General features: G+C 34.8%; 1 protein-coding gene across 6 annotated transcripts in view; it reads left to right on the plus strand.

The window, feature by feature from the left end:
- ADAMTS6 (ADAM metallopeptidase with thrombospondin type 1 motif 6) overlaps positions 1-23,908 on the plus strand; it is a 335,951-nt gene that overhangs the window by 267,389 nt on the left and 44,654 nt on the right. For 5 of the 6 annotated variants that reach the window (XM_074282407.1, XM_074282408.1, XM_074282406.1 and 2 more), the window contains 4 exons: positions 1,210-1,290; positions 3,653-3,816; positions 4,305-4,443; positions 23,560-23,689. In XM_074282407.1, the coding sequence (XP_074138508.1) occupies positions 1,210-1,290; positions 3,653-3,816; positions 4,305-4,443; positions 23,560-23,689 (514 nt within the window). Of the gene's footprint in view, positions 1-1,209; positions 1,291-3,652; positions 3,817-4,304; positions 4,444-5,131; positions 5,221-23,559; positions 23,690-23,908 lie in introns of all 6 variants that reach the window. The other variant, XR_012484781.1, reaches the window with a different exon arrangement.

Consider the following 23,908-nt stretch of genomic DNA (forward strand, 5'->3'; position numbering starts at 1 on the left):
CAGAACTCTCCTCACTACTTTACAAATGTTTTCTCATTTGATCTTTACAATAAGTCTGGGTGGCAGGTGCTATTATTACTTCCATTTTACAGCTGAGGAAACTGAGGTTTAAGTGACTTGTCTAGCATCACACAGCTAGTACATATACAAGGCCTGATTTGAACTCAAGTTTTCCAGACTTCAGAGCACTCCAGTGCTCTATCCACTTTACTATCTAATTATATCTGATAGGAGGCTTCAGCATATTAGAATTCTGAGAAAGACAGATATCTAGGCATCAAATAGCTGTATTTTAAAACAAGCATCTTGCCTTATAAGGAAGGTTGGTGTCCAGGTCTTACAAAATTCCTTTAAGGCTGACAAATTAATAGAGTGGGATATGCGGGGTCGAGGGAGAAATAAGATATCAATAGAATAAACTTTCTGCCTTTAATTAAATCTTTTTTATTTTAATTTTTGTAAATTTATTTATTTTCAACACATTGCTTTAAGAGCCATTTCTGGAGAGAAAAATCAGAACAAAAGGGGAAAAACCATGGGAGAAATAAAAAAGTAGAAAAAAGAAGTGAAGATATTATGTGTTGATTTACATTCAGTATCCTTAGTTCTTTTTTGGGATGCAGATGTCATTTTCTGTCCAAAGTCTAATGAGATTGCTTTGGATCACTGAACTAGTGAGAAGAACCAAGTCTTTCATAGTTGATCATCACACATTCTTGCTGTTATTGTGCTACATCAGCATAACTAAAAGGTTAAGGGCCCATATTGTATACAATGTATTCCTGGTTTTGCTAGTTTCATTGAGCATCAGTTTGTGTAAATCTTTTCAGGCTTTTCTAAAATCAGCTTGTTCATCATTTTTTATATAATTTTTATTCCATTATCAACATTCCATACCGTTATCATACCATAACTTGTTCAGCCATTCTCCAATTAATAAGCATTTATTAATTTTCTAATTCTTTGTTTCCACAAGAAGAGCCGCTACAAACATGTAGATCCTTTTCTCTCCTTTCTGATTTCCTTGTGATACAGACCCAAGAACCTGACTTTAATTTAAAGCTGATTGATAAAAACAATTTTGGGTGAGAGGAATTACAGTCTAGGTGTGTTTACTTTAAAAATGTACAAATTCTCATGAGTCATTAGTAAAGATGTATAAATCTCCACATATAGACAGATTGCTGTAAGTCTGCTTTTATGTTTCAGGTTACATGGAAGTTGTACATATTCCAAGAGGTTCTGTCCATATTGAAGTCAGAGAGGTGGCCATGTCAAAAAACTACATTGGTAAGAAGTTTTCAAGAACTAAAGCGATGGGAGAAAACAACATGGCGTCATGAAAGAGGATGCTTTCTGCTTTGGGTCACAAAGTCACTTACTTTACACAGTCACAAGTAAACTGTTTAAAGGATGAAAAGTTAGCATCTTAAGCCCCTGTTGCCTGGTGGTTTGGCTTTTTTGTCCACTCAAGTGATGCAGTAGAGACTATTGGAGAAAGCTGGGTGGAAAGTTCGCTCTCCTTTTACAAGCCCAACCACTGTCTCCTGTGAAACCTGTATTATAAAGGTACTTTCAGAATGGTACTCTTTCCCACCCCCTCACCCCCACCCTCCCTCCCCCTGCAGCTCTTCTATGTTGTCAGGTCCTTTCTTCCTTTTATTAGCTCAGCAGATTCGTTCACTTTTACCTAAGAATATAGGATTGCCTCCTATACTAGCAGTACTCTGAAAAGAAATGTAATTTCTAATACCCTCTCCCCTTTGCTTTTTCCACATCTCTGAGTCAATTCCCATGCCATCTAACACCAACACAGAAATACAATTCAAGTTAGTAGTTTCTCAGTTCTGGGAAATATCTGTTATTATTAAGTATTTATTAAACACTTACTGTGTTTATGAAATGCTTTTTGGCAATATTTAGGTGTTCCATATGCCTAGTAATTAAGGAAACTGAGGCATGACTAAATCACAGAAACTCAGAGTTGAAAAGTATCTCATTGGTCATTTAGGCTAATACCTGAGGAGAAATGGTCTCTGTACCACCCCTAATCAGTGCTCATGTAGTCTCTAGTCAAAGATCTTCAATACTGAAAGACTGCTATTTCACAATACAGTTAGTTCTGATCAGTTCTAATGGTTAAGGAATATCTTCCACCGAGGGGCCAAAATCTGCTTCTCTGAAGCATCCATTGATTTCTTGTTTTACCTTTTGGGGCCAAGTATAATAAATCTAAAACCTTTTTCAGTTGGCAATCCTTCAGATAATTAAGGCAAGTGAGCTCTTGTGGTATTTGGATGATACATGTCATTCTATCATCTGAATGGAAATAGTAGCTGTCCTCATTCATTTTAAATTGATTTTTAAAAGAAAGATCACATATGATTTTGAGAAAGACTGCAAGACCTTAGCAAGAATACTTTGCACAGATCTTAAACTATATTCTGAGGTAGTAATTATTAAAATGATCTGATACTGGCTAAGAAATAGAAAGGTAGATCAGTGAAACTGAAAAGACATGGTATAGAACAACAAATGACTAAAGTAAACTTGTGTTTGACAAGTATAAAGACTTAAATTTGGGGGTAAGAATTCATCATTTGGTTAAAAAAATTGTTGGGGAAGTTGGAAGACAGTCTGACAGAAATCGAACATAGATCAATATCTTACACCATTTATCAAATAAGGTCAAAATGGATACATATATTATATATAAAAAGAGATATTACAAGAAAATTTGAAGAACATGGAGAATACTATCTTTTGAACTTATGAATAAGCAAACAATTTATGAATAAACAAAATAAAAACAAATCTGAAATAGCAAAAATTATCTCTAAGTAAACCTTGATAAGGTCATATGCAAAAAGTCCATTTTTTAAAATTAACTAATTTTCACAGTATATGAGAAGAAAGATGGAAAGTGGCAGAAAGAAGAAAATGGATAACATTAGAAGAAACTTCATGAGTTATCCAACCACATTAGAAACTTGGATTCCTTCTAAAATATCTGTAGCATCCTTGGCCTCCTTGATTCATAGGTGACAAATAATGGGAAACTTAATTCCTCTTGAAACAACCTCTTCCATTTTTCTACATCTCTAATTATTAGGATATTTTTCTGTAGATCAAGCCAACATCCGGGTCCATGTAACTTTCCTCTATGTCCAGGCCTTCTGTCTCCTATCCATAAAAATTCTGAATATTTGAAGCCAGCTATCATGTATACCTGGAAGTTTCTCTTCCCAATCTTTACTATTCCTATCTAATCAAGTTTTTGAGGCAGGTGAGAATATTTTGTAACAAGTAACAAGAGTAGAGTTTTGGGAAATAGAATGTCCCAGAATCATCTAGCTATCTTTCCATTTTTTCTGGTTAGCTGAAAACATGGGTAGAATATTTAAAACTTGTGTGACAAACTAGTGAAACTCCTTAATTGTAAAAGAATATTTTCTTGGGACATATTCTTCAAGAGAGGGAGAAGTTTTTATTTTTTTAAATTGTGAATGCAGATACTGCAAAGCCCCAATTCTGAAGGAAAATTGTGTTCTTGGTTGGTTATGCTATTGCCTGAACTAATAATTATGATAGTCTCATAGCAGGGCTACTGGATTAAATGGTACATCAAATTTGTTACTTTGTTCTTTTTAAGCTTTAAAATCTGAAGGAGATGACTACTATATTAATGGTGCCTGGACTATTGACTGGCCAAGAAAGTTTGATGTTGCTGGAACAGCTTTCCATTACAAGAGGCCAACTGATGAACCAGAGTCACTGGAAGCTCTGGGTCCCACCTCAGAAAATCTCATTATCATGGTAACTATTCTAATTTATTCTTCTCTAAAGTGGGAAAGGGACAGGTATTATCATTCTCATCTTACAAGTGGAGAAATTTAAGTTATATAAAAGTTTGGTGACTTGTTGAAGGGCATAAATTTTATGGCTGTGACAAGGTCTCCTGTATATCAAGTCTAGTTTTCCATGAGAGTATAATGTCATGCAAATCTTTTATTTTTAGTGGTTATGTAATTAATATCTTTCTGTGTAAGTAGGAAAGCTAATAGAACTGATCAGATTCAGGTTACCTTCATTAATGGGAGTAAAAAAAAATCAAGATATATCTATATCTTAGTTATCCCAAATTTATTTTGGATATATTTGAAAAAGCTATTCAGTTCTATTTTTATGATTTCCCTCTCATCCCCATCCTCAAAACATGAGCGATCCAGTTGAAATGTTATTGTTAGTTGTACTGTATTTACTGTTTAAAGTGTCCCTCCCTTAATCAATTTTTTCAATGTCAGATTCTACTTCAAGAACAGAATTTGGGAATTAGATATAAGTTCAACGTTCCTATCACTCGCTCCGGCAGTGGAGACAATGAAGTTGGTTTTGCATGGAATCATCAGCCTTGGTCAGAATGCTCAGCTACTTGTGCTGGAGGTAAGATCCCCACTAGACAGCCCAGTAGAAGGGCAGGATGGATGACCCAACCCACTCTGTGTTGTGCTTTGTGTTTGTGGAAGGAGCTAATTAAAACATCTCTTGCAGGTCTGCTTCAAGTTATCCTTGAGCAAAAGAAAATTTGCTTTCCTTATATTATATTTCGTTTGTTTTCAACTTCATGTAATTTGTACAGATTTGTTGGTTAAAAATACATCTTGGCACAGTGAGTGTCTCTCTCTGCTGATGCTTCTCCCAAGACTATCTTGAAGTTGGGCTGTTTGCTTTTCACGAGAGCTTTCTTGATAAAGGACATCAGAAGGTTTAAGTAAGGAAATAAGCAAGAATCCTAAATCATAGTTGAGACTTCCTGAAATGGCAGTAAAGGGAATGGGCAGTGATAGTATATGGGTGTGTGTATGGGTGTGTGTATGTATGTGTGCTTCTCATGATCTGATTTAGGCCCTCTTTCCCCCCAGCCCCCAAAGATTAAAGGGACAGATTGGGAAACATTCAGCAATAACTGGTGACTGGGTCTCTGGGTTAATGGTATATACCAACCCCATAGAAGTCACTCAGAAAGATAGCTGCTAGGTGGTGGTTGGTGATGTGTTGGTTGTCCCATGTGCATTTTTCATGGGTGCCTTTTCCCAACAATTTACTATATTCCTAATCCTCCTCCCTCTAGTGGCCACCAATGCAATTCTTTACCTCTGGCTGGGAGAGCAGGACAGTTGGCTTCCTTCAAAGCCAACACCATTGCTGCTGCATGGACTGGTGAGTAGAAGAGCTGTGTGAACAGCATCTTTCTTCTCTCTGGAAACTAAATGCATCGCCTCCACCAAACCCCTTGAATCCAGCAGACAAGGGAATGAGGGACTTAAAAATACTCCTCAACCCTAGTCTTCAACCTTATAGAGCACCTCACCATACTTTACCAAATTTGAGAAATGGCCAAATTTTGACTAGGAATAACTTAGTACTGGGAAAAGCTAAGGGACAAAAAAGAAACTCCACTAATTCTTCTGATGTTTATTTCCTCTTCCTTGTCCTGTAGATATATTATTCATATGGACTTTTTTTTCTCATTAATTTCATTCCTACCGAGACCCCAAAGATGTCCTCCTCTCGTGTTATTAGAAAGAGAGTCTGGGCCATGAAAAATGATTGTGCTGATACAGGTTCAGCCTTGTGTATGATTGGACAAAATTAACTGCTGGTAATCTCAGTTACAACCTTAATTAAATACAACTAAATCTTTGGCTGGTCATCGGCAAATAGGAAAAGAACAAATCGTGAAAAAAATAATGAAAGATGAATGAACTTAAGTGTACTAACCATTTTTCCAGTTGATAGGTATTATGAAATCATGTCATGTATGATTTAGGACATATTCAAATGCTTTCTCATGACAGTCAGGTTTTACATGAAAAATGCTTTTCTATTTGGTATTATGGGTATGTTGAAGGCAAGCACTACAGGGTATTGACATTTTCTTTTAGGAAAGTAAGAAATATTTACAGCGAATGATGGTTTAAGTTTTATGCCATTGAATTATATTTTAATGGCATTTATGCATCTAGCTAGTGCTCTGCTTTCCTTGTGAATTCTTTGTATTTAGTTTATAAACTCACTTTACAACTTTTTCCACATGCAAAGAAGCCTTTATTAGAGTGATGTATCCAGTTTGGGGCCCTGCAATTGAAGTAAGATGTGGAGAAATTTAATAAGGTCCAAAGGAAATGGAAAATAATTTAAGGATTAGGAAACTCATTGAAGAAATTCTAAATGTTGAGGATGATTATCCTAGAGAAGAGAAGGTAAAACTGAAATAATTAGAATCTTCAAACTATATATCTTCTAAATTTTTTTGCGTGTAATGGATCCCTTTTGCAGCCTGGTGAAGTCTTTCAATCCCTTTTCAGGATAACAGATTTTTATGCACAAAATAGAAGCCATAGAATTATAAAGGAAACTTCTTTATATATTTCCTTAATAAAGAAAACTACTTATAAAAGATAGTTATCAAAATATTTTTAAAAACCAAGTTTATAGCCACCAAGGTAAGAATTCTTGATGCAGAAAGAGATAAATCATTATTCTCTCTCTCTCTCTCTCCTCTCTCTCTCTCTCTCTCTCTCTCTCTCTCTCTCTCTCTCTCTTTTTACTGGAGAAGAAAAGAAGGAAAGTAACATGTTGTAGAGGAAATAACTCAATTTAGATATTAGAATATGTTTTAGGAAATGTGTATATATATATATATATATATATATATACATATATATATATATATATATATATATATATATATATATATATATATATATATATATATATATATATATATATATATATATTAGGATATTTTAGGAAACAGATACTGTTATTTGAATGTCAGCATCAAATGAGGCATAAAACAGAGAAAAATTACCACCAAAGGAGTTTTCCATTTTCATGGGGTATAATGTACAGAATCCATTATAAGAGAGTAATTCACCGTAAATGAAGAGTTTCTCCATATGCTCCTGTTTGTGATGGTGTTGTGGTATTGCCACAGAACCTTAAAACACTAAAAGGCCTCTTCTGTGAGATCTGTAGTGCCTCAAAATAGAGTGGTTTAGCAATCTAAACAAATAAAACCAAGTGACTGGGAAAAAAATGAATATTGTTTGTAATATGGCATCCACTTAGATAGCCCATTGAAGTCTCTTGTCTTTATGAAATATTAAAAGATTCAAAGAAAGGCTACTAGTGCATTAAGTTGAATCTCTTTCTTTGTATCTTTTATAGAAAAGCATAGAACTTAAGGGCCATGAGAGGCTAGAGAGACTCTGGGCCAACCATTACATGAAAGAAAAATTCTGGATTTTCTGACTACTATTCATGATAGGCTCTGCTTAATATTTCCAGTGATAATGAACTTACTCCCTTCAAGGAAGTTCATTCCATTTTCAAATAGTAACTTTTGGGATGTTCTCCCTTAAACTTGAGCAGAAATACATCTTTCTTTAATTTCTATCTCTTTCAGTTCTACCTTCTGTGCCCACAGAGAATAATACTAGTGAATTTGAGGAATGAATGAATATAGTAGAATGATGGAAAAAAGGAAGAGATTACAATTTCATCATGCAAACTTTAAAATATATAAATCCAATTTGAACTCTTTTAGTTTTTTTCACCTTGCTTAAAATGAAAAATACATTATTGAGCCCCTCAGTCAGTGAACATGAGTTCCTCATCCCTCCAACTTGAAGTGCTATAAATACAGTGTTATGATGAATTAGAAGAAAATCAAAACAAATTTAGGCCAAAAGTTGATAATGGAAAGTTTGAGCTTTGTGTTAATGATTTAGTAATAGTAATTATCATATATAACAGAAGTAGTCTGACATATTGGAGTACTGAATAAGAAGATGATATGTTCAGACCTATTGCTTTAGGAAAAATCATTTTGGAAAAATAAGTGGAGGAAAAAAATTTGGAGTGGGAAAAGATTTGAGGTAGGGAGCCAATTAAGAGTCAATATGCAATAATGCAAATAAGAGATTTTGAGGGCCTATCCAAAATAGTGGCTATGTGAAGGGAAAGAAGAGGATGTGTATGAAAGAGTTTATAATGGTAGAATGGAAACATTTGACAAGAGATTGGCTTTATGGGGTAAGTATAAATGAGAAGATTATGACACCAAAATTGGATGCCTTGTTGGACTGGGAGAATACTGGTGCCTTTAACAGTGATAGGAAAAATTGGAAAGAGAGGAAGTTTTGGGGAAATGATATTGAGTTGTATTTGAGGCATAAAAGTTCGAGATATCCAATCTTTAAGATCCAATTTGAGATATCCAAAGACAGCTGAGAATGTGGTCAGCAGCCCAGGAGAAAGAATCATCTGCATAGAGAGGAAAGTGGAACTCCCTGAGAGTTGAGATGTCTGAGTGTGATTATAGAGGGGAAATAAAAAATCCAGAGTAGAGTCTTGGAGAGACACACACTCCTGGTGTGTCCTGGAGCAGGACCTGAATGAAGATCCAATAAAAGAATACTGGGAAGAAGTGATCAGACAGATTGTAGAAGAAGCAGAATGAAAACATGTCACTAAAATCTAGAAAGGAATAAATATTCAGGAGCTGATGGAGTCCACTGATTATCCACAGTGTCAAAGTAAAGAAAGATAAGGATTGAGAAAAGGCCAATAGATCTGGCAATTAAAAGATCATTAGAGACTTTGAATAGAGCAGTTTCAGTTAACTGATGAAATAAGAAATTATATTGCAAAGATTTAAGAAGCTAATAAGAGAGGAAGAAGAGGTACCAAGTGTTGTTGACTAGGGTACCTTATTTTCCTTTTCCTGTGAGTTCCTATAAATATCGTTTTTCAATCAAAACAGAAAAGCTATGTTCCCTTTAAGAGCTTTTAATCTAAAACAACATTGGCCAGATTTCTCACTTGTTCCCATCACTCATGTTGGTTTTACCCACAGTGGAACCTTCAAACGTCATTTGCATTTAGGGGCAATGGTCAAGCATATTTCTGACTTAAGTTAGATAAGGGAGGGTCAGGACTGGTTGCCAATTGCTTAGCAGATCCAAAAGGAAAGTTTTAATGCTGCAGGAAGCAGTCTTGGTGATTCAGTACAAGTCATGTCCTTAACTCTGAGTCAGTGATGAAACACTTCCTTAGTTAACATGGTGAAGAACATGGGGATGCAATGTATTGGGTGTTGTCTTTGGGGGAAATGTGGTTAAAGATCTGGTTGTGATTTTGCCAAAGTAAATTCAAGCTCAGATCATTAAATTCTGAGTAATTTCAGAACCCTGGTCATTGCTTCTAAGATGTTATTTTTCTCCTTTCCTAAGTTGTTGTATAGCATGAATTTGAATCTTTTTTGGACTCTCAGTGTTTAATACCAAAGATAGCTGCAATTCAAGAACCTTCCTGTAAGCCTCCATCAGACTGGTGGATAGTTTGGTGTGCAAATCAATATGTCTATACTCAGATGTGTACAAAAGTTGCATTTCTTTTTAAAAAGAGCTGTCTAAAATGTGTCTATTTAAAGGTATAAGCAAAACTTTAGTGGGAAAACCAAATCAGTTTTGCATTTCTGCTGTGCTCTCCATGATCTATTTATCATGCAATAACTTAAACCATGGTGATGGTATATTGCAAACAGCAAATGCTGACTACAGGTCATCTTTTGAATTTAGTCATACATTCTTTATCTCAAAGTCATTAGCAATATGTGAATACTCCCTTCTCTCTGTGGTTTTGGTTAGCAACTATTAGCACTCTGTTTGTTCCTAAAGTAAGTGGCTTTCACAGAAGAGTTAAACTCATCTGGGTGTTATGTGTAACACAAGTAAAGATAGCCAAAATGTTTTTAAAGGAAAGCAGAAGCCTCATTGAGGGGGAAACCTTCATGTTTCATGTAGATGTGGTTTTTGTGGCTGGTAGGTAGTTATCACATATAGATGGGATTTCTAAATAGGTTTCTAAGTGAAAAATACTACTCTTTGCCTATCCTGTGCTTATCTGTAGTGCAACTAAGGAGTGTCAGGAAAGTCTCTTCTCTCCCATCTTTTCCTCAGACCATTTACTTCTAAAGTTAGTTGCGTCTTCAGTAGTACCTTACTAAAATTCATATATCCAAAAGAAAAAGAATTATTTAAACTTATATAAGAAAATGACTCCCCATGGAATTAATTGATAGTTGAGAAAATGAGAGGTGCATGCTGGGGGGGCAGGGGAGGGCATGGAAAAAAAGGCCAGAAAATAGGTGTCATGATATAGAGGTGAGAAAGTAGAAAATATAAAGTTAGTGGACTTCCCTTTTTTGACCACTAGGCCCTCCAGGGAGTTTTGGAGACACACATCTGAATTTTCTTACATGGTTTTTATAAACTTAACAGATAATTAATTTCTTCACTTAATTAGTGCTTAATTAATTGCTTGCATCCTTGAGAGAGAACAAGTGATGTTTCCAAAGGTCTTTTTTTCTAATTTAGAATCTTAGAAAAACTGAGGAGCCCATGTTAATGAATATATTTTTTTCTGGGTATAATTTTGACTTACAAGTCAAAAGTAAGTATAAAATCTTCTGTGTCAGGTTAGGTTTTAAAGAAAGTGACAGCAGGGGTCAGTTGCTTATGTGCATAACTCCCCCACTAATTTTTAATAAATTGTATTCCCCAAGGGAAGATGTTCTTGACCAATGGCACTGTAGTATTTTCAAAGTTACTGCACATGGGCATTTCCATTCTCAGTATTCAAGGCATTTAAAAAATTTCTATTTAAATAACTCTCAGATTTTAAGTAAAATGCACCGGTCAATTAACTCCCAATTAAGGCTGAAATTCTAAATTTTAATTTTTTAGCTGTTCTTTGCACATTACCCCCCCCCAAAAAAAAAGGTCTTATATTAAGGATAAGGTAGAATTTCTGAGTTGTAGTAGATTTCCTTATAGCCTTCAATGTGAATTTAACAGATTTTTAAAATTATCTCTAAGAATGATTTTTATATCCAATGAAAATAAAGCCTGTGAAACTCTAATGTCCTTCTTTTGAATTAGAATTTATTGATAGGAAGTCTCTGCCCCAATTTGAAGCTTTCACTTTAATTCTGGGGTTTTTATTTTATTATCACTTTTTAAGATTGTCAAGGTTTACCCATCTTGCTTTTCTCCGAGCTTCCGGCTTTCTTCATCCTCATGCAGAGGTACAAAGTTTGTGAGTACACAAAAGGCCTGCCTTTGGCAAAATCTCTGCCCACACACAATGACACTTCTCTGATAAGCCTGGATTGACAACCCAGGGAAAGGAGATAACAAAGTGTTCTGAGAATGAGAAGGGAGAAAACTGGGAGCTGCTTAATTTTGAATTTGCCTGAAATCCAAAGAACAAAGCTTTCCACTGCCTTACAGTCTGTTATTATCCAGGAATGTTTCTGTTGGATTGTCACAGCTCAGCTCTTTTATGGGGCCATTATTTGTGCTCAGCATTCACTTGGTCCATTCAACTGCAACATGTTTGATGCTCATTTGATTAGTCAGTCTTCTCCTCTGCCTTGTAGCATTGCTTAAAGCATACTACAAAGAGAAATAGCATATTAACCTGAAAAAGATGCCATTTCTCTGCCTCCTCCCTTCATATACACTAGAACCAACACTAATTATGTTTTCTTTACTTTTTGCTTTCCTAGATCACATGTATTCTTACACATATTTCCCATAAGGGAACTTTTAAAATTCTAAGGTTGCTAGGATAGTTTACATAACTTTTGACTACTATTTTAGGTTGACCATAGTTTAGAGTGTTTTTGACTAATGAATTCATTTTTGTGGCATATGATTGAAGGTAGATACAAATTAGTCATCTTCTGTTAGTACAGGTTGTTTTGAAAGGGAATATGATTATATAGCAAGGACTTTGCTATTCAGAGTATGACAATGGAGACTTTAGAATTCTTTATGCAACCAAAAGGTTTGATTATAATCTTGGCTCTTGAATCTAAGCAGAGTTTGCCTTCTAATGATATGTTTTGTTAGAAAATGTTTTCTTTTTTTGTCAATGGAGGAAAGGTGGGGAATCAGACTCTGCTGTTGTTCCTAGGGAGTCCTTTTTCATCAGGGTTCTTAAATACTGTGGCTTCCTCTTTTCAGTTGTAAAAAAAAGCACTTCTGATAACAGCATGTTCTCTTAAACTGCTTATTTCACAGCCGACATCCTCCCATAATAATAACATGAGTATTTGTAATCTTAGATTTATATAGAACTTTGTACTTTTCAAAATGCTCCTATGTCTGCTATTTAATTGCAGCCTCACACTAACCTATAAGACAGGCACATTGGTTATCCTCCTTACAAAGCTGCAAATAGCCTTGACCACCTCAAAAACCTCAGCTGCTTTGTATGAATATAAAAGCAGTCAGTCATTGTACAGCTTTCAAAACTGACTTAGTACATGTAATAAGCATTTGAAAGACAAGTAAGTACATCCCTGCTACAAAAATAAGTTACATTGCTTGGTAATGGCATGGGAATGGCAGCTAGGTAGCAAAATGGAATCAGGAAGACCTGAGTTCAAGTCTTACCTCAGAAACTAGCTATGTGACCCAGAGCCAATCAGTTAACCTTTGTCTGCTTCAGTTTCCTCAACCACAAAATGAAGTTAATGATTGTACCTACATCCTAGGGTTGTTGTGAGGATCAAATTAGATAATATCTGTGAAGTACTTAATACAGTGCCTGGTGCATAGTGAGTGCTGTATTTTATTAAATGACATCTTCAGCCTATAAACAGTATCTGATTCTAACAAAATAGATATTTGAAAAGGATTAGAGTCAGGATGGTGCTTCATTACTACTTCAGTTTGTTCAGGACCACTTTGTGTGTGTGTGTGTTTGTGTGTGTGTGTGTGTGTGTGAAGTCAGCAAGCATTTATGAAGTGCTTACTATGTGTTAGGCAATGTAGTAAAGTGCTGGCTTACAAAGAAAGGCAAACAATGCATTTTCTGCTCTCCAGAAGCTCACAATATAGTGAGAGAGACAATATGAAATTAGATATGTACAGGATAAATTGAAGATAATCACAGAGAGAAGTATTTAAAATCTTTAAAGGAGACTTAAAAAGGTTTCTTGCAGAAGGTGGGATTTTAGTTGAAACTTGAAGGAAGCCAGGAGTAAGACATGAACAGAGAAATAATTCCAAGCATGGGGGACAGCCAGTGAAAATGCACTAAGGAGGGAGATATGGTGTGTCAAGTGGGAGAATAGGTATATGAGTCCTGAGAAAAGTAATGTAAATTTGGAATACTTGACAGCATAGTGATAGTGAAACATTGAAAAAACAGCAATTAGTTAAAGTATAACCAGAAATTCTGAGAAATTCCAAGTTTTTGCTCAATAATCTGAACCTGCTTCAGAAAAAGGCTTTCAGATTTTGCTTTTTGGTGCCATGTATTGATTATAGCTTTGGCAAGTCAAAGCAAAGTAGGAGCCTCAAAGCTAAACTAGCTTTCCATACTTCAAAACAGAATTTTAAAATTATGTGAAAATGCTATCTTCAAACTGAATTTGTCTACTCGTATGTGAATTCATTCCTATTCAATAGAAGAAATGCTTTTAGAAAAGTAGATTTTCCAAGCTATTTTCAGGATTAAATAATTTTCTGCTAGTACAAGACAACTAAAAGTAGCACTATATTTCTCTATCAACAAAAACCACTATATATTTTTTGATGAGGTAGTAGAGGAGACAAAAGCAATCAATTAATCAATAAACATTTACTAAATATCTACTATGTGGTATAGGCCCCATATAACAGGGAAACAGACAAAAATGAAAGCCTTGCCTTCTGCTGAGGTAAACAACATGTATTCAATATAGTTAGATACTAATCATAGATACAAAGTAAATTCAAGTTGATATTAGGGAAAAGTGCAAGTAGCTGGGATCAAGAAAATCCTCAAGAAAGATGTCAAGCTTTGAGCTTACTTTTGTAAACTAGACATTTTAAGGGGTGGAGTTGAGGAGAGAGTGCATTCAAGGCAAAGGAGACAGTCCAATAAAAGACAAGGATTAGGAGATTAAAATGCTATATGTGAGGAATAGTAAAATAGCAATTTGGTAACACTACACATTACTTTGGGGACTCCCTGGATGATATAATGTTTAATAAATAAATAGGAGCCAAATTATGAAGGAGATTACGAAGGAGTTCCTATTTGATCTTAGAGGTAATAATAGGGAACCACTGGAGCTTCTTAAGGGAAGTGCTTTAGAAAAATCATTTTGGCAGCTCTGTGGAAATTGGATTGAAGAGGGAAGAAAGTTGAGAAAGGGAGATCGATTAGGAGACTACTGTTATAGTATTAGGCTAAAAGGCATAAGAGCCTGAACTAGGATGGTGGCCTTGTGAGTAGAGATAAGGGGATGGATATGAGAATTGGAATTGAGTAAATTTAGTAAATGGAATTGATAAGATTTATTAGCTGATTGGATATGTTAGTTAAGGGAGAATGAGGAGATAAGGATGATGATGAAGATGCAAACCTGGTTGATTACAAGAAAATAAGGAAATATGGAAGAGAACTAGTTTTTGAAGGAAAGATAGTGAATTTTCTTACAGTCAAATATATGAAATGTTTTGAAAAGTTAAAAGCTCTATATAACCACAAGATACCACTTTAATCACCATTTGTAAAATATAAGGTTTAGTAATTCTTTCTCATGTAACGGTCACAATCTTTTAAAGTGGTATTGTAATACTATAAAAGAGATTAGGATGATAGAACCATAATGTGCAATGAAGTCAGCCAGTATTTTTTTAGTTTCAAGTCTGAAGGATATTAGAGATCTTATTTAACTAACTGATATGCTAAAGGGAAAGAAATTGAGGTTTGGGATCGTGAAATAACTTGCCCATTACTCCTTAGTCCATTGCTTTCTATGCTGTTAGTAGAGTGTATTCCTTTCATTTTCTATATGAATTCAGTTTTGGGTCATTTCAGACTATGGAAACTAATTTCTAAAAAATGTTTTATCTTTTGCACATCAAATATACATAAACTGCACTACTGTGATCATATGATATTCTCTTTTAAGTAAAGAACTTATGTATTAAAAAAGTAGGAATTTAAATTCAGTTTCTCTTACTCTTCCCTAGATTTCTTCTACTTTTAGAAATCTTAGATAGCTTCTTGAATTTGGAGCATATATTATCACTAAACTCATTTTCTTTCCCTCCCCCTTTGCATCTCGGCCATTTGCCTTAGAGAGAGCAGCTTTTAAACATATGGGGTTAGTTGTTTCACCAGGCACCACACTGGTAGGGGTTCTGTGAAAATAACAACACCTGAAACCTAAGGCCCGTAGCCATGAACTGCACCTGGCTCCATTCTCATGTAACACTACTCCTGCAGAGAGGGATGGCTCTCATATGCAAAGTCATACTCTTCTCTAATTCTGGGGTCTAGAAGTTGATGACATTTTATTTATTTATTTTAAAGGATCCTTTCAGAATGTTTGTATTTTTACTAATCTGACTCTCTGAATCTTTTACAATTTTTCTCTACAAGGTTCCTGGTAAACTTTTTTTTTAACTGTTCCATTGGCTCCATGTTTTTCCAGAATGGCATGGCATTCCCAATACTTGGTAGAAAAGTCTTCAAAGGAGAAGATCACCTTGATCTCTATTCAGTGGTTTTATATACTGCTTATTCTATATATTGAAACTGGGCATTCAAGCCAAGGTAGTGTCATAACTCTAGACAATGAGCCTTCTGTCAAAGCACTCACTCCCAGCACTCCTTTCTGCTTTTGCTTTTATCACCAATTCACATTGCTTTTGCTTTAGAGATTTTTCCCTCCCTTGATGTGACCAAGGCCTAAACTTAGGACACGTACAGCATATCCATTCACTGAAAGACTTGCAGGAGGCAGAGATCAAAGCTGTAAATGTTTCCTGTTATGTTAATGGTATATACATGATCACAGGTCCTGTTTTCCTTTCTCTAACATTTGTCACAAATGTTAACACCATTTAGGATGCTATGTCTGCCGGATAGTACATGTAAAAGCACTTTGACAATGAGACAGTTTTATACAAAGATAAGTTATTTTTCTTCTTGTATATAATGCTGGTATAGAGTTATTTTTCAGTTTTGAGGGGGGAAAAATGTTAAGAGATTTACCCAGAAAAATTACAGCAGACTTCTGAAGGAATCAGCATTAAAACTCATAACCTTAAATATTCCCTCTTCTTTCACATAGATCCCATAAATGATTAAAAGAAAGGCTTTGATGAGTATTAGCCATAGTAGCTTCAAAGCCTCAGAGATTTGGGACATGAACTATCTATTTTCCCAATCCACTTTGTCGATGTCTAATAAAGCAAAACAAAACAAAAAATGTAATAGAGAATGCAAAGCTTCCTATTGCAGATCTTGAACACTTTCTCAGTAGGATTTCCTTTGCTGAACAGAGGTTTGAAAGCCTCAGACTAATTGATTGCTCATCAGTATCTGCCTCTTCACACCTCAGCTGTTTTTTTCCCCTTGTTTCTCACACTGAGAAGAGCACAGGTGCTATAGAACAATGCAAACCCAAATGGAATCCCAACAGATGTTTCTTTTCCAAGCTTGGTCTACTGGGAAGTGGTGACTATGAAGGGGGAGAAGTGGCTAAAAACTAGAAAGAGAAATTGTGAAAGGGAGAGAGAAAAATGGCTAGAGGAAGGAAGATGAGTCAAGGAAGAGAAAAGGAATTTCTAGAAGGAAACTGAGAAAGGAAGAAAACTGAATATGGCCAAAAGCAAGTGGGGATTGGTAATTAAATTAGTAGGAAGGATTAGAAGAAGGGAGATAAATTATAAGGAACCAAATAAATATGGCACAATGGGAGGATGAGTATTCTTAAGCAGGTCTGGATCAAGGAAAGAAAGAATCAATGATAGATCATTAAATAAGAGCAATGTAATGGAAATATGGGAGATGTGATAGGCCTGAAATAGAAGCTTAAACTTTCAAATACTGTGTCTACATGTATATTCATCCATCATTCATCCATATATACATGGATGCTCACATGCACACCACACACATATAGTGGGGATTGGTGTCTTAAATGAAAAAGCAAAAAAGCAAATGTATACTGAAGATGGGAAGCATTTAGGTGGCACAGTGAATTGATAGTTGGGGCACAGTAAACCCAAATTCAATTCTGACTTAGATATGCTCCTGACGAAGTCACTTAATTCTGTTTGCCTCAGTTTCCTCATCTGTAAATGATCTGGAGAAGGAAATGGCAACTATTTGAGGATCTGTGCCATGAAAACCCCAAATGAGATCATAAGACTTGGACATGACTGAAACAAATCAACCACACTAACAAAAGACTAAAGATGAGAAACTAAGTGTCAGGAAAAACTATCAAATTGTTAGACCAGGAGGAAAAAAGAGAGAGAGACAGAGAGAGAGAGAGAGAGAGAGAGAGAGAGAGAGAGAGAGAGAGAGAGAGAGAGAGAGAGAGAGAGAGAGAGAGAGAGAGAGAGAGAGAGAGAGAGAGACAGAGAGAGAGAGACAGAGAGAGACAGAGAGAGACAGACAGAGAGAGAGAGACAGAGAGAGAGACAGAGAGAGAGAGACAGAGAGAGACAGAGAGAGACAGAGAGAGACAGAGAGAGACAGAGAGAGAGAGAGAGAGAGAGAGAGAAAACAAAAGGCAAGAAGAATTAGTAACTTTTTAGTGACAATGTTTCTTTTTATCTAAATGCTAGCTAATAGATTGTTGAACATTTCCTAGCATCAGATCATTTTGCATAGAACAGAAGGTAAGGGTTTGGGAAGGTAGAGGTGAAATCTTCAAGAGAAGAAAATGGCAGGATATTCTTTAAAGAAAAAATGCAATTTGGGCAGAGGAGAAAAGGGGGGTTGGAATTGATTAGAATTCCTGTGTCCCAGCAGTTTAAGGGCAGATGGACCATTCTGTAGCTCAGAAAGCCTGTGACCATCAGACAATCATAATCGTGGCAGCAAATTTCAAACAGTGAAAGGAAGAGCAAGGAAACTCCTCATCCTTCTCCTCTAGTGTCTTTCTTTGAATGCTGTTGGCACTGGGGATTTGTTATCGAATACTGCTGATGGTATTCTTGAATTACTGTGGCTAGTTGGTTTATCTTGGTTGCTGGTTATATTGATTGGATACCATGGTTAAACAAATTTATATGTCTTAGCCACTAACTATATTTTTTATGAAAGATTCTGTCTGCCTCATTTTTTTCTTTTCCTTTTTTTCTGAAGAATGTTTCTTGGGTAGATATGAAGTAACCTGACTCTGTAATGGTTCTGATGTCTGGTAGTGCTACATTTCAAAGGATATGTATGAATGAGTTTTTCAGATTGCTTTCCTTTCTTTCAAGAGGAAAAAGGCTAGATGAGAGGAGAAAATCAGTACTGAAGAGGGAAACAACAGTTGTCTGAGTCATACTATAATATTTTTTTCTACTTCTTAATTTTGCCTAGACTTGGCTACAGGGTTGGACTTTCCTCAGACCTTTATTAATGGAAGGTCCTAAATTCCTTATTAAAAAAAATCATTGTGCCCCCATATATGTGCCATGTTAGTGAGTTCAACATATGAAGGGTTCTATCTAGTATTCATGATCTTCTTGGGATTTGACTTCCATTAGTGAAGGCTTATTCTAAAAGTCATTAAGGAAAATGAAATCAATTATAACAGCATGTGAATAAAGATGCAACATGGGGAGCTTATTTTTTTTAGTTATATAAAAAGCACATTTTGGAAAAAATGAAAAAGCACATTTTTACTTCCAAGTTACTAATTTCTCTCTCATCCAAAAAGTTTTATCTTGCATTTATTGTTCATATATCTTGTATTTATCTTTATATATCCTACTTATGAGACCCACATCCACACACAGTAGAATGCAAGCTTTTTGAAAGTAGGGGATATTCTCTTTTTGTTGTTGTATCTTAGTGCTAAGCATCATTTTCAACAAGTGCTTATTAATTCATCTCTTCCCCCCCCACCTAATTAATAATCCTTTAGTATTATTGTTGATAGACAATATCACCTTTAGCATTTTTGTGTTAACAAAAAAATTTAATATATGTATATATGTGTATTGTATAAAAACATATATTTGCATATATATGTATGTTCCTTCAAACTCTAATCTATAAAGTGACAATATAATATGTGCCAATTCCTTGTTGAAAATCAACAAGTTTGTACTTAGGATCAGATGAATGGATTCAAATTCTTTATCTTCACTAGCTAGCATGTAAATCAGATTTATTGGTGCCAGATTCTTTATATATATAGGTAGCAACATTTTTATAATTAATGGTTATAATTAGAAACCATATTTTTGAGGGAGTGGTGGCATGTTACTATTAAAGCAAATACCAAATTTACACACCTGTAATTGCTGGTGTTAAATTTGAGAATAAAATATACCCCATGTAATTTTAAATTCAGCCACTGGAAGTCATACAGGCTATTTAGAAATTGAATTCACCAGAATGTTTGCATGTCTCCAGGGGGATATGGACATTAAACCACTAGAGTTTTGTTTTCTATTAGAGTTGCACTGACTGGTCAGAAGAACATTTTATGTCTTTTATTATAAACTATAAATCTGTGGATCTGAAAGCACAGTGTTTCTGTGTAACTGGTTGTAATTATTCCCTTAAGGGTTTAAATCAACTTGTTTAGCAATGTTTTTCAGATCACTCTAAATGAAGCCACGTACAAGAAGATGGGTAATTTAAAGATTCTAGGGGACTTTAAATCTAAACTGGATTTTTTTCCCTCTTTCTAACTTAGTTTAAATTATTTCCAGTTGATCTGTATTTTCTAGTTTTCTGAAACTTAAAATTGAATTTTACTTAATCCAGAAGCATGTGCTTTAGAAATCCCTCTAATTAGGTGCTTTCCTCCTGCTGGTGACTTAAAGAAAAGAATCTGATAAGTTTGCCAAGTTTGGGATAGAGGCTCGAAGGCTATTTGTGTGGTGTTGGGGGTAGATTGTTCAGAACCATTCATAAGAAGACTTGGAATAGATTATTGGTGCAGTCAGTTCTTGAGTGTGAAATACCACACTGTCTAATATACCATTTCAGAAGAAAATTAATAAAAGATGAAAATAAGGAGAAAAATGCAGCATCATAAAATGTGTAATAATGTCAACTGGTTGTTTGAAAACAGATGAAAAATGTCATTAAAATAATCTTCTAAAATTAAATAGTGATAGTTGACCAAAAATTTGTGCCTCTGTCTCTAATATTTCAAAAAATCTTTACAATAAGACCAAAATCAAATGAGTTTCTGCTTATCAGTATCTAGCATTTATATAGTAAAGCATTCAGTAAATATGGTTAAATGAATGAATAAACCAACAAATACCCATCTTGAGAAATTTGTACCTATCTTAGCCTTTGAACCTGAAATTCTTAGCTGATGCTGTTGTGGATGTATGTGTGCATGTATGTGTAAATAAAAGTCTGTTAATCAAAGACAATAGCAATATGAAATTTTAATTGAAATCAACATTTAGGACATGTATATATCAGGAGACAGTAAATATTGTCTGAAATCCTATGGATGGTAATTTTTTTTTTCAAAAAAGGATTTGGAATATCATCTTTTTTTATCAATAGTATTTTGTAGGAAAAAGAATATTGAATTTGAAGTCAGAAAAGTACTGTGAACAATGGATTTGGAACAGATTTAGAACAAATTGATTTAGAGACACTACTTTTGAATTCTGGCTTATTTACTACCAGTGTGACCTAGGAAAAAATTTTTAGTATCTTCAGAGTTCAGTTTCCTGAAGGTTTGAGCTGAATAACCTCTAAGATCCCTTTCAGTTCTGAATCTTCCATCCTTAGTCATGGATTTGAATTCTGATTCAATACTTAGTTATGTGACCATGGTCAAGTCACTTAGACTATTGGTGCAATCCATTCTTGATTATGAAGAAAGCTAAGAACTACAGTATTTTCTTCTGTATAGTGAGATAATACTTACAGGACCAATGTCACAGGGCTCTTCTGAGTATTAAATTAGATCATATAAGTCAAATTTGAAAACCTTAAAGTATTAATAAGTGTCAATTATCATCTTTGTCATCTTGTTCTTTAGTAGAGTTTGTAGTGATACTGCTTTTTAGTTAAAGGGTCATTTCATTTAAGGCTAAATTTAATCAGTTCTAATTTAATGAGAGAAGAGCAATTTTCTCAGATTAAAGACACTGAAAAAAAATTTTTTTTGTATTGTGGACTGTTAAAAATCAGAATGGGTGGCACAGTCCCATTTCTGCTGTGATGTAAACATTATTTATAAGAAATTCTAGATAGTATAGATTTTCATCACTCTCCATATTTCTGGCAGAAAGTATTATTTTATGGGATTGATTTTAAGATAAAATTTTTCCTTCTTATAAGTGCCCCAAGTTCCTCATTGTCCCATTAGTCCTCCTTCCTCTGTATCCTCCCCTGCTAATAGCTATATGGACCACTGGTGTGATCCAGAGTGACAGTTCATAGTTATGTCCTTATGACTAATGATAGAGCTATCTGCCTAAAAGGTGGACTCCATGGAGTGAGTGAGTTATCTGCCCACTGGGATGACACAGTGGAGAGATAGCTGATGAATGGTGTAGAACATCTGTGAATTTCTAATAGATGTGCTTATGATGAGTCATATCTTCCCTCAAAAGAAATCTAAATTTTAGTAGCTAAAAATTTCCAAGCTGTCCTTGCATCAATTGAGGTGTTTAATATATCTTTATGGGAGAAGAAAAATGTGAGTCAATACTTAGGGCAATATGCCATTTAGTTAAGTTGGTTGTTTGGTATATATATATATATATATATATATATATATATATATATATATATATATATATATATATATATATATATATATATATATGTACAACAACTAAATAATAAAAAAGGGGGGGTTGGGGTTGTTTTTTTGGGGGGGGGATTTTTTTTATGTTTTACCATGCATAGTGAGAACCTTGCAGACCATAAAAACTTATCTCCCCCATCATCCCCAAAGCTATAGGGAATTAGCTTAGCTAGTCTGGTGGCCTTGATAGTTTTTCCTGTTCCCTGAGTGAATTATAAGTGAGCTTTGGACAAGGCCTGCATAAATTCAGTGAAGGGAGAGGTCTGGGAGCCTCAGGCTCCAGAAAAACAGAATATTTCCAGGACTGTGCAGGGACTTTAAGAAAAGTACATGGTGCCTAGCACTTTAGGCTACAGGTTTCCCACCCTGAAAGATCAAGTTTCAGCTTGATTTACCTAAAGCTGGATCAAACTATGTTTTTCTGGGGGCTTAGAAACAATTGAAAGATTGTATAGGAGAAAGGTAGGTGTGAAGTTGTGATTTACTCAATACTGCTAATATAGTTCTTGTTTCTTTAGACTACCCTGACGGTTTTTAGTTGATTTGGATTGTTTTTTTTTTTTTCCTTTTTCAATTTCAGAAGTAACATGCCACCCCTATGGGCTAAGATCTTTTTTGTGTACTTGAAGACTCTCTTCTCCTGTCTGATATCTTGACTTTCTTACTTTTTTGTTTCTGCAACTTCTGGATTCTTGGACATCAAGAGAAATATTTGGGCCAAAATGTAATCACTGGGGCTTTTGCTTCATAATAGAATTGAGCCCTTACTTTAAGCAAGTTGTTGATAATTTTTTTTAAATGTTTTACAAATTAATTTTTTTTTCAAATTTTACTTTTCTCAAAAATTTTTCTATCAGGTAATTTTTCTGTGGTGAACAGGTCACATAAAATATATATTTTAAAGAATGGAATCTGTAATGTATAAAATGATTATGTACAGCTTCCACAGCTTTAAACAGTTTTAAATAAAACAGTTTCAATGGACAAATGACTTAATTGTCAGAACATTTATTTCTAATGTTCAAGTATCCTTAAAGACACTGGTATTATCATATACTTTTCAGTCTCTCTGAAGACATTGACATTTTATTTCATGATTTCTTGCTGGAATGATAAAATCAAAAGAGTGTCTTAAAATTCAGTGTCTTCCATGGACTGTCAAGAGATAGGATTCCATAAATGAAAAGAGGCCATGGTGACATTAATGGAATGTGATGTGTACTTTTTTTTCTTCCTGTGTTCTTTTCAAAGATTACATTGATGGAATATGTTCCACAAAATATCAGATGATAAATTCTCTAGTATTATTTTATCTTAAGCCAAAACATTATCAGCGGTTTTTATGGAAACATATACTCCAGTACTTTTTCATTGAAAAATTGGAGATGTTATGGGGTTTTTTTTCCCCATAAGGGAAAGAGAGAGCAAGGATATGCAAATATTAACAGCTTGTGCCTAAATCTATAAATATTTTTTGTTTTCTTGAAAACAGTGCAGAATTCCGGTGCAGAAATATTGACTAAAATTATAATAAAGAGGTAGTCTCTCTTCAAAACTCTTTCTGAGAATGAGACAGCAGCAGTTTCAGGGACTTCAAAATTTTTCATAGAATCAGAAGAATTTGCTTAGCATATGGTGGAAAACCAATCTACATTCCAGTTAATGATGTTTCTCTTCTTAAGGTATCCAGAAGCAAGAAGTGGTGTGTAAAAGGTTAGATGACAACTCGATTGTCCAGAACAATTACTGTGACCCTGATGGCAAACCACCAGAAAACCAGAGGGCTTGCAACACTGAACCCTGTCCACCTGAGTAAGTACAAGGCAATATTACAATTCTTTAGCTACGCAAGGAAAGATAGTAAATGCCTTTACTGAGAACATTTGTGTGAGGTTGTAATCCCAGAGAAACTGAGGCAAGATAGAGATTGGATTTTAATCTTTTAATGTAGAGAGTTTAGCCTAGCTGACTGAAATAGAACTCTATTCCAAAGCATTCCTGCCTGAGAAACTGAGGCAGGGAACTTATATA

This window comes from Sminthopsis crassicaudata, chromosome 1, assembly GCF_048593235.1.
Source record: "Sminthopsis crassicaudata isolate SCR6 chromosome 1, ASM4859323v1, whole genome shotgun sequence".
Classification (NCBI taxonomy): Eukaryota; Metazoa; Chordata; class Mammalia; order Dasyuromorphia; family Dasyuridae; genus Sminthopsis; species Sminthopsis crassicaudata.